The sequence below is a fragment of the Onychostruthus taczanowskii genome, unplaced genomic scaffold (assembly GCF_017590055.1).
Source record: "Onychostruthus taczanowskii isolate IOZ18803 unplaced genomic scaffold, ASM1759005v1 scaffold1, whole genome shotgun sequence".
In the NCBI taxonomy this organism is placed as follows: Eukaryota; Metazoa; Chordata; class Aves; order Passeriformes; family Passeridae; genus Onychostruthus; species Onychostruthus taczanowskii.
Window position 1 is genome coordinate 23,575,459 of NW_024496525.1, and position 16,087 is coordinate 23,591,545.

Here is a 16,087-nt window from a genome sequence, read left to right on the forward strand (position 1 = left end):
GATGATTGAAAAAATCATGGTTTTATGGCAGTACCACTTCCAGTCCCATTGCATGGAAAGATCCACCCCTCCTTCTCCCCCATCTCAAGAATTTGTAATTAAATTAATAGAAAATTAATTTCAGCAACAGAATGCTTGGGAGTGGCTTTGGCCATTACAAATGACCACAGCAACAGCAAATCTGTGGTTAAAGTTGGCCCTTTCAGCCACTATATTGGAAAAATAAACTTATTTGGTGGCTGGGAGGGGGGAGCTGGGATAGGGGCTTCTATGGGAAGGAGGCAGTAGTAAGAGCCAAAGCTAATGAAGGAATAATGGAGGATATTACATAAACATGTCTCTGTTTACCCTAAAGGCTTACAATCCTGCAGAGGACTGAAACTAAAATACCCCTCTACTACAGCCCTTTTTCAGAACCCACCAGTGCAATGCTTGTTGCAATAATTTATATTTTATTCTTATGGCCTTGTCTTCTTCCTCAGCCCCACTGAGAGCAGCACCAGCTTTCTGAGCTCTGCAGCACCACTCACAATGGGACAATAGCAATTGTCCCTTCATCTTAGAAAACTGGTAAAGCACAACTGGCCTTAATCCTCTGGTTTAACACACCCACGATGTGGGTGCCACTTAGTAGTTGAGTGGGTACAACCTGCTTTCCTTTACAAACAGTGAGAGTCACACGGATCTTCACATCACTGGAACAAACGTGACAGTACTTTGGGGGATATCATTAGAAAACAAAAACATTTGAGTTTTTGGTTTCTTTCTGTTTTTCAATAAAACACATGACATCAGTGCCCAAACTAAGCAAGATAGGGTCCTGCAAAGGGCAAAATCACTTTGCAGGGTCTTGAAGGTATCCCACAAACAGCAACTAAGGAAACACCTATTTTGGCTTCTGGAAGAGAAATCCAAACATACCAAGCAATAGGAACATCATCCTGCCTCTCGTGTCCCAAACTCAACTGCCTTCTTGCAAGTGGAGAAGGATCAGTCCTGCTATTCATGCACAAATTTTGTGTTTCTTACAAAGAGTTGCTACAAATAAATCCAGTTGTCTAACCAGCACCTATAATGAGTTTGGATTGTTTTTTTACATAAAGTTTACCACAATTATTTCATTTTTTAGTAATGGTTTACTATGGGATAAAGTCAAGAATTTTATACTGATTTATTTCTCTGATATATACTGATTTATATACTCAGATGTATTTGTTGGGTCTAATTACATTCACCTGACTTCCTATATATTTGAAGGCCCATGGCATCCAACCGCTGAAGGAAAATTTGGCTCAAGGAGGATCTGAACCACCCTCTGCAGATTCCTCTGGCTGTCACACCTTAAGTTAAATGTAAAAGCCCACAGCTTTCATGTCTGTCACCTTAAATGTTGTGAATGCCTGGGAACAGAATCAAGAACTGCTGAATAGGAAAGAAACAAGAGGCAGTAATTGTGACATCTTGGTTAAGAAGAGTTTTTTGAAGTATAATATTTCTTTGGTTTAATATTTTTTGTTGAAGAACAATTTCAGAAGAGGCCTATTAAAACAATCCATGTTTGGTTTAGGTGGAAAGATAAGTAACCTTTTAAAATACATCCTTCAACTCTTTTCCCTGAGCTCTCAGTACTACAGAGCACTTCTGTCTCAATAGCACTTTCTTTGTTCCACGGCACCCACTGCAGCTGTGGGTAACCTGCTGTTTGCTGCTGCACCTCAGCTCCGACCAGGTGTCCCACAGGTACAGGAGTGCAGACAGCGGTGAGTGGGAGTGGCTGCATCTTCCCAAAAACAGAGCAACCAAAGTTGCCTGCAGCCATTCCTTGAGCACTCTGCTGCTCTCCAGTGCTTACACTTCCCAAGCAGCCACTGAATGCTTCCCACTTGAAAGAAGATGTTTGCCACTCACCACCACCCATGTCACTTCTTTCTATTTTCTGTCAAAACTAGCCTTTGCCTATTTTTGAATGTTCCTTTCTCTGCTTTCCTTTCTTCTGCCTTTTCTCCATGTTGGTTTACTGGTTTCCTGTTACTGCTTCTTCCACCCTGTGTTCCATAATTCCAAAAAGAAGAGGAAATTATAAGCATTATGGAAATGAGAAGAATTGCCTACTGCTAAGACCTTACACCTTTTCTTTTTTTTTTTTTTTGTTTTAAACAGAGGGGAAGGAGAAGGGAACATGTTCCACACTTTTTTTCCTCTTCCTTTCCAAAGAAGTAGTGAATAGGTCAGATTGCTGACCTCACAGTTAACAAAAAAACAGATCAAGGTATCAAGGTTTTGACCGGTTTGCTGATGGTAAACTGAGAGAAAAGGACAGTGAGTGTTTACTTGTTCTAGCATCAAATAGAGGGAGAAAACCACCTAGTACTTAGATGCAAATGATTTTGGCAAGGAAACCTATTGTGGCTTTTATGCATATCAGACACCTAAAACTATTCTATTTGTATTTCTAAAAGGAGATATGTAGAGTTTAAGTCTGAAGTCAAAGCTAAGTGAAGAGCAGAAGGCAGGGCCAACAAAATAAATGGGCTTGGTATAATTAACCAATAGTGAATGGTATGAAGAACGACAGCTGGCTTTGGCAAGCACATGGATCTATCCACGTGAGGAGAAATCAAATGCTGTTAAAAATTTTAGAAAAACAGAGCCAGTTGCAAGGAAGCATAAAAAAACAGAACAAAAAAGCGCACAAATGCAATGCAACTAGAGGTGTTTACATCACTGATGCAGCAATTCATTTTGTGATTTGCAGTCTTACTTCCCCTTCTGTAGAGTCTACAGGATTGCTCCACTTTGTCCAAAACATTGACAAGATGACATCTCTCTGTAGCTTATGTTAACAGATTTAAAAAAAAACAAAAAACAAACACTTTCAGGATTAAGGCTGGTCACATCTCTGACACTGATAATGAAACAGGGAACATGTCACCTTGCCCAATCAAATGCTGTATTTGAAGCCAAGATCCTTTGCTTGTGACACTCTTACACCTTGCCCAGCCCATCCAGCCTGGGCTGGGCAGGATCCCGAGGCAGGGGAGGTGCTGCACAGCGTGCTCAGGAAGGCTCAAGGATGTTGGATCTCTTGGCAAACTGGCAGCTCAAACAGGGGGGCTCAGGTGCTTCAGGCAGCAGCTGGGAGAACTGGATCATGGTTTTAAACTAAGCCACTACTGAATGCTATCAAAGTCCTGCTCTTGGTACTGAAGTCCTTTATTTTGGTCTTGTTTTAGACTGAGGAGATGTCTCACCTGCTGGACCTGCTTTCTGATGGCACAAGTCCAGGTTAGCATCAACCTGACTGGTAGAAAGTTCAGTTATGCTGAAATGAATCTTGCTAATACTGAAACCCTGACACACAGCAAAGTCAAAAGTTGCTGTGTGTGTTTTTTCTCAGCTGTCACCAAGTGATAAAATAGCCTTAATTTCTGAAATCCTATCCTTTAGTTTCGCAGCATTTCTTGTTTTCCCTAGCAAAATAAGAAAGTCATATATGCTGACTGCCTTCTTGAGATAAAAAAAAAAAAAGAAAAAATAATAAATCCAGTCTAAATAATTCTACATATTTGGCTAATTTGCTCTCTCTGACTTAATTCCCAATTGTGTTCCTCAGTTCCTGCACTATGGCAACTTTCAGTTCTAAATGTGTTTATTTTTTATATTTTCTTGCTCCTAGGAGCTGGATTTCCCTTATTCTCTTTGTTTTTTAATTATGTTTATTAGCTTTCAAGGGCACATTTATTTTATTAACTGAAATGTTATTTTATTTTTACTCAGTTCTCCAGTTAATTTATTAGCAAAAATATTGCTGACTAAAGATCTCAAAGATGTACGTTTGCTGCTAACCAGAAAGACAAGCTACAGTAAAAACTCATCCACTGTAAAATATTAAATTATTAAAATATTAAAATATTAAACAAAGACCTTTTGCCTTCCTTTCCCTGGTGCAGAAGAGGTTTTCTCCAGCTTCATGCAAAGCCCTCCTGCTCTCAGCTCTCTCTGATGCTTCCAGATGCAAGGCTGTCACTAGTCCTTCCACATTCCAGCTTCTTCCCTGACCTGTCCTACGGGGTTCTGTCCTCCTCTGACTTCTCTGTGGAGCATCCAGCCTCGAGCTCCCACTGCCCATCAGAACAGGCAGCCTGTTCCATGTACACATGCTTCAAGCACGGGTGGCAACAATTAGCAAGTTACTACAGTAGCATTTAATGTAAACAGCAAATGAGGCACAGTAGCAAGCACCATCACAGACAAAAAGACCAAAAACACCATAAAAAAGCTGCCAGCTTGGACCATGCTGACAGCCAGCTCTTCCCTTCAGCAGAGAATCACAGCTACATTATGCTCCAAACTGCGACTGAGGCTCTGCTCACTCTTCTCCTCAACATTTGTGATCATTCCCAGCTGGCTGCCCCCATTTTTACCTGGCAAACCACAGAGCAGTTCCACCAGGGAAAACACTGGCTACCAATACAGGCTGCAGGAGGAGGAACAATGCTGGCAGTTTAGTTTTTAAAGAGCTCCTCAGCTTCTAGCGCCCATCCCAGCCCTTTACAGTAGCGATGAGGTTTGGAAGAGACTGAAGAAGCAGGGAGACCTGGAGGCTGCAGCCCGGTTCCTCCCACCCCCCTTTTTGCTCATCCTTCAGCTCTGGTGTGGCCTTTGGGATTCCTCAGGGGAAAAGCACCAATGGACAAATTATCAGTGGAGAGGCACAGCATTCATGAAGGGCATAGGGGAGGGAGGAGCAGAGAAGAGGATCAGTGACAGGGATTCAAGGAACAAAGCCTCTTGACCCACATACCTCCTTCACTGGGTGAAGGGCTACAGAAGAGCTCGCAGAGCCTAGGATTTTGTGGGAAAACTCAGAGACAGAAAAACATGGATTTTGATCTGGCAGTCTGAGTAGGACAGACTATAAGTGAGCTCTTCAGAGTCATCCATCTTGATCCAACGAAAGGCAACTTTAAAATAGAGGCAGGACAAATCTTACTTGAAGTGTTAAAGTCCTGCACAGATGTGTTTAATAAGGGATAGAATCACAGTCATAAAAGAGCACACTGCAAACCATTTCTCTGGTAAAGAGAAGATATAAACACCAGAGACTAACTTTCATGTACAATAGACAGACAGGAAACAAGGTTATGAGATACATCAGGTCTAATCAATTTTTATATGCAATTCCCCTAAACTCAAAAACATTACTGCCAAAATCTCCCTGGACACTCATGACCAAATCCTCAGAGTTTTTGCTCCTGTAGAATAGCAGCTGCATGACTGGCAAGACTTTGCTAAGAACCATCATGCTGAGAAACCTGATAACTGTTTAGTTCATCAACTTCTTTAAAATAAATATTCATTATAGACTGATATATAAAATATATTAGCTAAGACAGTTGGGTAACTAGTTTTGTACAGCATATAACAAGGAGAGCACAAAAGTTTGGCTCTGTAACTTTTCTCTTCCTTCTCTTCTACCTGCAAGCCCTCCCATTCCCTCTGTAACCAACACGCACACAAGGTGATTACAAGAAGAGATGAGGTTTATTTCTTTTTTCATCTGGCATAAGAAAATGCAAGAGATGAAAAATACCAAAGCCTCTTGACTGACCTAAACAAGTGCCACTGTCAAAGGAATGCTGGCTTACACAGAAAGAAAGCTTTCTGTTCACAGCAGAATGCCACAGTGGGAGCAGTGCTGATAATTAGTGATTTTTGATGCCTGCTACATTGCATGAAAATTAACTGTCTGTAATGTTTCTCTATGGCATGATTTAGACAAACAGCTGATGAAACCTTCCTCACCTGTACCCAAAACACAGCTTTGTTCAGGATTTTATTATCACTGAAATGTTTTTCCAACTCAGAATCTCAGTTACATTGCAGGATAGAATAGATGCTCGAGGCGACAGCAGGTCCATTCAAAGAAGCACATGATTGGACATTTTTTACAGTCAGAAGAGAAATCTGAATAGAGACATCTCCCAGCTAGTCCTAACTCTATTAAAAAGTTCCAATGTATAAAATATAATGCTCGGAAAGTTCTCTCTGAATCTCCCCTATGATGCTGAGAAAATAAAATCAATTCATATTGCTCTGAAATTCTATTTTTGCCACTGCTGACGTCCCAAACGTTATCAATAAGAAGACTATAAAATCCTCACCCTGGTCTTCATTTCCAGCAGAGAGGCTCACAGCCCAGTCAAGTAACACAGCAATAATCTCTCTTCCACTGAGAATACTTTTATTCACAAGGCAAAAATTGGAGTTAGACTTTTAGGTAGTGGGCAAGGCACTCGCAAAGTGAGCAATCTATTTTTGCTCATAGAACTAATTTAATGTTTAAGTGCAACAAAAACACTAAATTAGCCATGAAGATCATGCATATCCAACGGCTTTCACCAGACATGACTGTGACCCAGGCCTCTGAATACAGAAATATTTCAGTCATAAGGAATCAACTCTATTATTTTCTGCTTCATCAGATATGATGTTTCCTTTTGACCAGCCATAGAAATATAATTTCTATTATAATAATTAAACATTTATTAAAATACTATATATTTAAGAGTTAATATATGGTCTCTCTCAGTAATAAAATATGGAATACTCTTTTATCTATGCTATTTAGATCTCAAAACTTAAAGGAAAAACATTCATGCTGAAAATAGATCAATGTACAGCACTAGGTCAGAAATAGCATCTCTTGATTAAAACCCCAAGAACTTGCTGTGGAACTGTACATTGATTAACAATTCACTTTTTCCTTTCATCCACATATTTTGTTTTCAACATCTGGCAGTGAGTGGAATACAAACCCAGATTATCTGACACTGAAGCAAAACTAGCAGCCTCAGTGTGTCCATCCTTCTGGCAGACTCCAGGTCCTGTCTGTCAGAGACAGATTGCTCTGTGTCTTGGGTCATTTCTTACGCATGCAGGGCACAGCAGAATGTCACATTGCAATCCTGGGTGTTTCATGCCTGGTACTTCATGCAGTTTCCTCTTTGCAAGTCTCCATGTCTCTCTCAATGAGGCATATGCACACACTTCCAAACAAATAAGCTGTGTTTTCAAAAAGATATTAAATATGAGATATAGAAGACTACAGTGTTGTTAAAGAAATGCCTAACACAGCCAAAAGAAATTCCCATTAAAAGCGTGCTGTTCTGAATATTCATGTGCACATTGTAACTTATTAAATATTAGCTGTTCACATTAACATTAGGGATATTTATTTTGTCACAAATATGTTTTTCTCTGTGTACAAACAGGAAAGCAAGCCCATGGGCAAAAGGCTGAAGGCTGAACTTGAGCTTTGCATTGCTGTGGACTGTCCATGTGCAGTGCTGTGCAGATTGTGGCACTAATGGCAGGAACACCTACCTGCAGTCGTCCCCTCCAGCGCTGACCACGTATCTGTCTCCACTTGTGAATCGAATATTAGTTAAGTGGGCGGAGTGACCTAAAAACCGTTTGTGTTTTGCCTGGAAAAAAACCCAAACAACAACAGAATGAGAGAGTCTAAATATTCTGTATCCTCCTAAATCAAAAAAGGCCTGCATGTTTTTATCTCCCTTTTTATTGCATTACATATTTACAACATTCAAAAGTTATATAAGTTATCAAAGATCTCCTGAAGGAGAACTACTATCGAGCTGCAATGCAGATTAAATTGTCAGCCAAAAAGAGAGCACTTGCAAATTGGAAAGAATGCTCAAGGTAACTCAATAATATTAAATACATCTTGCCACACAACTAATGTCCAAGTTTTGTGTAAAATTCCTGACACTGAAATTATTTTCATTGCAATTATTTTCATCACAATTATTTTCATTGCAATTGTGTGAGCAGTTTATCCTGTGCAGTCTCAAATCCTGAAAATTATCAGAGAAAACAAATTGAAAAAACATTATAAATTAAAATCATGAAAACCAGTGAAACAATTTAACAGTGTTAGTGAAAAATCTGTAAACTCTTTATCCACGAAGATCCACAGATGGGACTAAAATCACCAGCTATCTTCCTCATCTGTCAAATGTATCAGAGATGTGGAAATTACTAAGGGCTTTGAGATTTTTCATTAGGCAGGCACTATGCTAAAGCAGACTGGCAGATAATATCAACACCTTCAAGAGGGTATAGCAAGAGCTCCTGCACAATATGGTAGGGAAACTCTGATGTGGAGCATGTGATGAGACTATGGAGCTAAGGAGGTACTAAAAAGCTACAAATTTAGAGAAGAAAATATTTCTATCACATGTCTTCCAGAGAAACAAGGCAAGATCCTAATATCAACAGTACATGTTGTTGTAACCATGCAAAAACAAGTTCTTACAAATTTTTCAGGACATGGAAAGTCAAACAGTTTGACCATGCCAAAATCATCGCCGGTTACGAGATTGATTCCCGAGTGAGAGACACAAGCACAGTTCACATCAGCTTTTTCAGCATGCCTGGACCAGATCCCAATCACTTCATCCCCTAGAACACTGAAACAGAAGACCAAGAAATTCTTTTGAAAACCACTGCAAAAACAAGAGTCAGGTAATAGAAATCAGATCTCATAGTCTAACTGGTTCTATAAAAATGCAATGTTTACGCTTTTTTTTCACACATGCATACCTTATGTAGCTTTTATTCTGTAATTAATTTTTGAATAATTCCATAATTGCACCTGAAACTGATTCAGTGATATAATTCCCAAAAATAATTTGGCCCACAGCAATGTGAGAGAACCAGAGGTGAAATCAATAGAACTACTGTTGTCCAGTAAGGCATTTGTAAAAAAAAAAAAAAAAAAAAAAAAAAAAAAAAAAGAAGAAAGGAAAATTAGAAATAGAACATTATAGCATAAGCCTCAGATGAATAAGCTTCAGCTTTTGGAAAATTAAAAATTTTATATTCCCTCTTGCACATAACTATGTTCTGTTGATTCTGTAGTGTTTTCGTATCAATCAAAGAAAAGATTTTCTGAGTCCAATGAAGATTCTTCATTATAATCAGAGAGAGAAAAATTGCCCTGCCCTGAAAACATAATTAAGAGTCCAGAAAACTTCCTTTGCAAAGTCTTGTAAAAGGGCTTTTACTCAGCTCTGCTTACAAGGTATATGCATACTTCCAGGAATGCACAGAAACAATAAATTTATCATTTTTTAATAAGTGAATTATTTGTGAATTTTTCAGTGATTCTTTCCCCCCAGTTCAGGACACAGTACACTACACGCAAAAAGGCATGATTTACATCAGACATACTGAACTGGATCAGGAAATACCAGTTTCTTGGGTTTGTCTCAAAAAGGTGACAAAAACTGGTAACCCAAAAAAACCTCAGAAACTGACACAGGGTTCAAAGAGCCCCTGTGCACTGAGGGGATCTGCTCTGTACTGCCTTTTGCAGTGCTGCATTTGGGGGAACTGCTGCCAGAGCAGATGGGTGCATTAAAAGAAAATATCTGACTGAAGGGATTAAATGCTTTTAAATAGTAGGTGCATCTCCTGGAAGTTCCAGGTGTTCTAACAGGTGTAAATACATGAATCATTTACCTTGTCCAAGTAGCCCATGTTATTCTGTCAATCACAGCCTGGTCCACAAGCTGCTTTCCTGAAGGCACTTCATACACTTGCCTTTTGTAAGACCCCGTAGAGACCTTTGAGGTGACCACAGAGAATTTACAATACATTAACTTGTTTCAAAAGATGAAAATATAATTTCAGAGGCCTTTGAAAAACATTTTTGTGAGTTACTTTTTACTCCACAGAGTAACAGCTATCAAGAAAACTTAGTCAATGAGTTGAAAATTCTCAAAAAAATCTATAAAAGCATAAAGCAATAGTGAGAAAGCATAAGAAATCTTGACATTTACATGTCTAATTAGTAAAAAATAACTGAAACAACTCACTTTCTGCACGTATGTGTTAGTGTGTGAGTATATACAAATAAGGCAAAATAAATTCCTATCTTTAAAGCTGACACACAGGTGTTCCTCTTGGGCTGTAAATATTGATTTGATAATGAGAGAAGCTTATTTGTACTTTCAGATGCAAATAAAATATAGAAAGCATACTACATTTACTTCTTTTTTATTTTAAGAAACGTCTTAAGCCCTCCTATAGTTGATGATTTTGGTGCTGCTACACAAAGTCTAGCACCAAAAAGACATGTAATGCCATCATGATGGTCAGAGAGACTAAGAATTTATAGATCCCCAGGTCCTGCAGAATGACAGACTGTACTCCTTTTTTCTTTTAAGATAGCCCATCAGCTTTAGAGGTAAAAAGGCAGGGAGACACATCACAGGAGGTTTGAAAACTGTCTCTCATTTCTCTGCTTATTTTCTGTATTTCATCTCCAGGAAAACTATTCAAAACTAAAGGCATCCACTTACCACTACAACAAGGTAAGTCTAATGTCAGCAACATACTGCAACACTTAGCTTAGAACTCCAACACAAAACTTAGAAGGAGAATACTTGCAGAGTATTTGCCACAAGTATGTTTTCCATTCAGTACCTTGAACAATTAATGACTGATACCTGGAGATAAGAGCTATCAGCAGAGAAGTCCATCTGGATCACAAAACTTGGGATATCCTTGCAATAGCTGATTCGATTTAGTGTGGGACCCAAAGTCAGATCATAAAAATCCACTGCATTCTCACTGGAGCCAACTGCTAGGTAACGAGAATCTGGGCTAAACCTGAACAGATAAAAGGTTTCATGAACACAGGTTGGCACTTACAACAGATTATAATATTTGAGAAGTACAGAAATTTGCATTTCAAGTGTCTGCTATCCAGAACTAGAGGAATGCAGAGTATTCAGTCTGCTAAGCAAAATAACTTCTGAAATTAAATTTTCAGGGAATGCATATCCAGCAGAAGGTGGCAATAATTTTGGGACACATAATTACACATATAAGTGAACTGGGAATATCACTTGAATAACTCTATTCATTATCAGATTTCATGGTCTAACAACTTGTGACATCCCCCTGATGACACTGACTCCCTTATGCTGTACTTACAAGGTTAAAAACTGGAAAATTGAAGTGCTCTAACTGAAGAAAAGCCAGAACTTCTAGATGCAATGTACTGAATAAAAAGTTGTAAATGAAACCTTTTGTTTGCCCAATACATCTTTGCACACTGGTTTCTTTCTTACCGTTTTCCTTTCTAGTCTTGAAACTCAGTAGTTTCCTGAGCTGAACAAATCACTCACAGCCACTTCTATGTTACTGGGGAACTTTCTTTATTTCTGTTCTCTCTGAAACATACCTTGGGACAGCTTTCCAACTCCAGCAACCCCCTAATTCCTAGCAGAGCTCTCCTGCAAGGTCCCTCTTTGCTTATATTTCTCTCCCATCACACTTTGCTATCCAAAACTTTCCTTAGCTGATTACAACCAATTTATCTCACAAAAGAAACAGAAGCAAAATTTTACTTCCAGCTCTCTGAAATATAATTTCAATATTTCCCACAACACAGAGTTGTATTTTTAAAAAGCAAAATATTAGAGATTTCTAGCATACTACAGTAGAGCAGGAATATTTTCTGACCTGATATCTTGAATTGCTGATCTTCTGTCCCGTTTTTTCCCCCAAATTTTTAGAGATGTCACAAGCAGGATAATAAATTCTCCATTTTTCATGCCAATAGCTACCATATCACCTTCTGGGCTGTAACAAACAGTACGAGCTGCATGTCCTAAGCTGACTTTGTTCAGCATCTTCTGTGAAGAAAGAAAAACCCAGAATAGTAACTGTTACTATTTGTCCATATTTTAAAAGCATCTTATGCTAATAGGTTGTTAACATGCTAATAACATTACATGGATTATTTTCAGAGTACAATAAAAAGCAAGTTTTAAGTCTGCAACACCATCACAAGTCAATGTTTTTTCCCCTAAACAGGTATTCTCTAACACCTACCTTTTCAGCAATATCCCAGAGTCTTACTGTGCCATCTTCTGCAGCAGAAAGGAAAAAGTCTCTGGATGGATGCGTTGCTAGGCCCCAGATGGGTCCATCCATATGACCATTAATTAGAATGTTACATGCAGCATTTTTCTCTCCAACTTCAATTATTTCAGCATTTCTTGTCCCAACAAGAATTTTGCCCTTAAACAATAGTAAAATAATTATCTCTGATAAAACACATTAACTTCTCATGATGAACTGTAATTAAAATATCATCTAGAGCTATAGTTCTGTCAAGAAAGTTTGCTTAAGTCAAATTATTAAATAATCAAAGAAAATTTATTTTTTAAAGTCTTCTGAGTTATTAAAGCACAAAGCGCTGTAGATATCAAGATGCTGGCTGAGTTACTGCTTGTCACTTGATATTTGATATCTGAAGTGTGAAAAGAAAAGGGAAAATAAATCCTTAATTAGTCTTCAATAAAATATATATGGAATATTTTCCTAAGAAAGACTGAGGTCTCACAAACTAGATGTTTTTCTGCCACAATATCAGTTGTAGACACCTTCTAGCTTGGTCTTTCATTTCAAATACTAGCTAGAAGAGAAAGCAAGACTAATTTATCTAATATTCAGGAATCAACCACAAATTATTATCTTTATTTTACAGTCAGGCAGCTTTGTTTACCTTGCCTCTACAAACAGAGCGAACACAGTCTGTCATTTGTCCTGTCTCTAGTCTGAAGGCACGACATCGTTTCAGCTCCTGGTCCCATAGCTTGACTGCTCCTCCTTCCTTTGAGCTATGAAGACATCAGGAAGAACCATGAGTACAACAGCTGCCACAAAAAGGACAATTTGATGAAAGAACGACATTATTTAATACTAAAATGCCTCATTTGCATGTTTTAATTGTTAAAGATTCTGTTTGCTTGAACAGTTGATGTTAACATGCTGAGCCTCACAGCCCAGCAAGACAAACTGATTCCAAGTCCTCACTGTACTGCTTTACAGAACAAGTTGAAGGATGGGTGCTGCTCAGCTTAGTCTGAATGAGTAGCTCTGAGGGAATCTGTCTAGTCAGAAGAACCATCAAGCAGGCAAACCACCATCTTAATAGTCTGACAGGCAAAGATTTTCAAATTAGAGTTGAGAGAAACAGAAAAGGTATGTATTTTACTTCTGTGAAATAAATGACAGAACATTTTCACTTCTGTGAAAATATCACTATTTTCACTGCTGTAAAATAAATTACATAGATACAGCAGAAAAACCACACAACTAATAGGTATTAATTATGCAAACACTAAGTATTTCCCTCCCATTTGCAAAAAAACCCTGGTATTTCAATGTAGAACACGTTGAAAAAAAAAAGTTTCTAAAAAGAAGATAATGTTTATTGAAAGAGGGGCATTATGTTTATTGAAACAGGGGCATGAAACCTGACATTTCTAGTTGAGCTAGGACATGGCTTATCTGTCTTCAATGTCCCCTAACAGAAACAAAAAATCAGTGTTCCACAATACCAAGCTGCTTGTGTTACAGCTTTGATTACTGAAGAATCTTACTAAGAACTTCAGAACGTTTAATCACAATTACTGATTTGCACTATTATTATTATTATTAAAAGAACTATAATGAATTATAAATTGATACTTCTTGCAATAGTATATTCTTTGCTTCCCACTAGCACTGTTTTGACATATGACTGATCATTATACTCAGCAAGAAGATTTTACCAAAACAAGGCCGGTGAACTGCAACTAAGGTAGAAAAATGTGTGCAGTCTTCCTAAATGAAAATTTGTTTTGCATACTGTCAATACTTCATTTTCCCACAGGAGATGACTTCTGGGTTCTTATTGTTATTCAATACTATTTGTTTCAGGTCAAATGCCAATTATTAAGAGCCTCTGAAGCTAAGTGGTAGAGAGAACATCCTCCAAATAAAATCACAACAACATTTAGAAATAGTAGAAGGAAATATTTCAAGCACAGAGGTAAGTCTTCAGTTGAGTCTGAAAATATAAGTGGCCTGTGCCCTGCCAAGTGGGACATTGTCATGTCATCAGATGGACTGCATTACAGCTGAAGCATTTTCTGATCACTAGGAAGGCACCAAAAAAATTAAAATGCTTGAGGAGATATTTTGCTTGCAACCCCAGACAAAGAATCTTGCTCTCTAGACTTGAGAGAAGACACCTTGACTCTGCCATCATAAATAAGCAGATCTTTAATTTGAAAGAAGTTGTGCATCATACTGCTATAAAATGTATCATTCATGTATTCAATCACAACTGTGCAAATCCTTTGGGTTAACCAATTCAGTACATCTTCAGTGAAAGAAGTAACCCACAAGGACTAGGTAACTTTTTAGTGTTTAAAGCTAAATGGGTGCTGGAGCTAGAACATCTATAAGGCAAATTTCAGACTAAATGATTTCTCTTACAATAAATGAGGAAAATAGCTAGTTGAAGTTTATATGGGGTTACCTGCACTTTGGAGGTGGTGGCTGCTCTTTTTTTTAATGCCTGTCAGGGATCTGAAAGGGACTGTTCTTCTGCCTTTAATGTCTCGAACATCCCATCGAGCTGATGGGATGAATACAAACCATCTTTAAAGAGTACACGTGCATGCAGAAAAAAACAGAAAAAGAAGACTCACGGCCTTTCTTTGCCTCCTGTAACAATCAAACCATCCCTCAGTGTGGTGTACATGGTGAAAACAGGTCCATTGTGAGCCTTGGCCACAATTCGTATCAACACATGGTCTTTCCAAACACAAACATCTCCACTGATAGTACCTGTAAATGTCAAGTTATTCTGAAAGGGGAAAAATATACTCATCATCTGATTCTGAGTAAGGTAGGAAGAAAAACATTCAGAAATAAACACCATTTGCATTTAGAGGCTAATTTGCTTTTATTTGCTGCTGCAGAAGAGGAAACTGTGGAAGAGGCAACAAGGACCTCCAGGGATGAAACAATGAGCTGCTCTATTCCTTGAAGTCAGACAGATGCTTTCTTGTAGCTTGAAGAAAATCACTGTATTTCTTTTTGCAATGATTTCAGCTTCAGACATATGGCTATCTATGCTTTTAGTCTATCAGGTGTGCAACATGTGGCAAAAAAAGTAGAATATCACAGTAAGTACTGACATTCTACACAAGCACACAATTTGCACCCCCTTGCTATATACATTATGCTTGCAGTAATTTTTGTGGTAGGTGAAGGAGCTCACTCAATTACAGTAACCTTTAGTTCAGGAAGAAAACATTTTTACTTAACTTAGAATTAAAAGCTGTCTGTTCTTTACTTCTGCTTCCTGCTCTTGAAAGGCAATAAAAATAAATTTCATTATCTCTGAAAGTAAAGGATTTTATCCTATTTATTAAATCCTATTTATTAGGATTCCAACAGGAACTGGTTATTGAGCAAAATGGTTTAGTAATTTAGATGAATCCTCAAATTCAGTATCATGTGTAATATTATCATGTTTCAAGAATATCAGTACACATGTGGCACAAACACTTTCCTTGACTGAAGTGGGTTGATGTCCTACACACTTTATTTTGAGGGGGTGTGTGTGGCTCTAATAAAGCAAAAGAGGACCGGAAATGAAGCTGAGAGCAGATCCTCAGACAATTCTCACAGCATTACTGTTGGGCTGTTTCCACCTTCTGTTTAGGGAGAGCTGAACCAGCTCCTTCTGGGACAAAATCAAGAACAGCACTCCCAGAACTGCTCCCTACAGAGGTATGGAGAACACGCCAGGTTTGGCTTTATTCACTTTGCACAGCTTTTCACAAAACCCCTGAAAGCTCTGCATCCTCAAACCTCTTACCAAACCTCAGGCCATGGAGCATACAGCCTGATTCTCACACTAAGAACCTGTCTTTTCCTAAAAAAGTTTACAGAGGTTTTCCAAAGCCCTGACTAATGCCTGGGCTGGGCATCAATAACAGCTATCATTTGGAAAATATCTTGGTGTTTTGAAAGACTCCCATATAAATCAGAGAGACATCACTGTGTAAAAGAGATAGTGTAGCAAAAGAAGGCAACCACAGCACAGTTAAGAGTTTCAAAAATCAAAATCAGTGTAAATTCAGTCGGACCAAACAGTCAGATGGTCAAACAGGACAGAAATGCAGGCAATCAAAACAAAGGACCACTT

At 38.3% G+C, this 16,087-nt stretch overlaps 1 protein-coding gene across 4 annotated transcripts in view; it reads right to left on the minus strand.

Annotated features, from left to right (window-relative positions):
- Positions 1–7,028: 7,028 nt before the first annotated feature.
- Positions 7,029–16,087, minus strand: part of EML5 (EMAP like 5) — a 91,082-nt gene continuing 82,023 nt past the window's right edge. For 3 of the 4 annotated variants that reach the window (XM_041397034.1, XM_041397044.1, XM_041397063.1), the window contains 9 exons: positions 14,580–14,737; positions 12,605–12,719; positions 11,929–12,117; positions 11,557–11,729; positions 10,536–10,698; positions 9,547–9,650; positions 8,339–8,492; positions 7,387–7,487; positions 7,029–7,065 (listed from right to left, as the gene is read on the minus strand). In XM_041397034.1, coding sequence (XP_041252968.1) covers positions 7,029–7,065; positions 7,387–7,487; positions 8,339–8,492; positions 9,547–9,650; positions 10,536–10,698; positions 11,557–11,729; positions 11,929–12,117; positions 12,605–12,719; positions 14,580–14,737 — 1,194 coding nt within the window. Of the gene's footprint in view, positions 7,066–7,382; positions 7,488–8,338; positions 8,493–9,546; positions 9,651–10,535; positions 10,699–11,556; positions 11,730–11,928; positions 12,118–12,604; positions 12,720–14,579; positions 14,738–16,087 lie in introns of those variants that run through there. The other variant, XM_041397052.1, reaches the window with a different exon arrangement.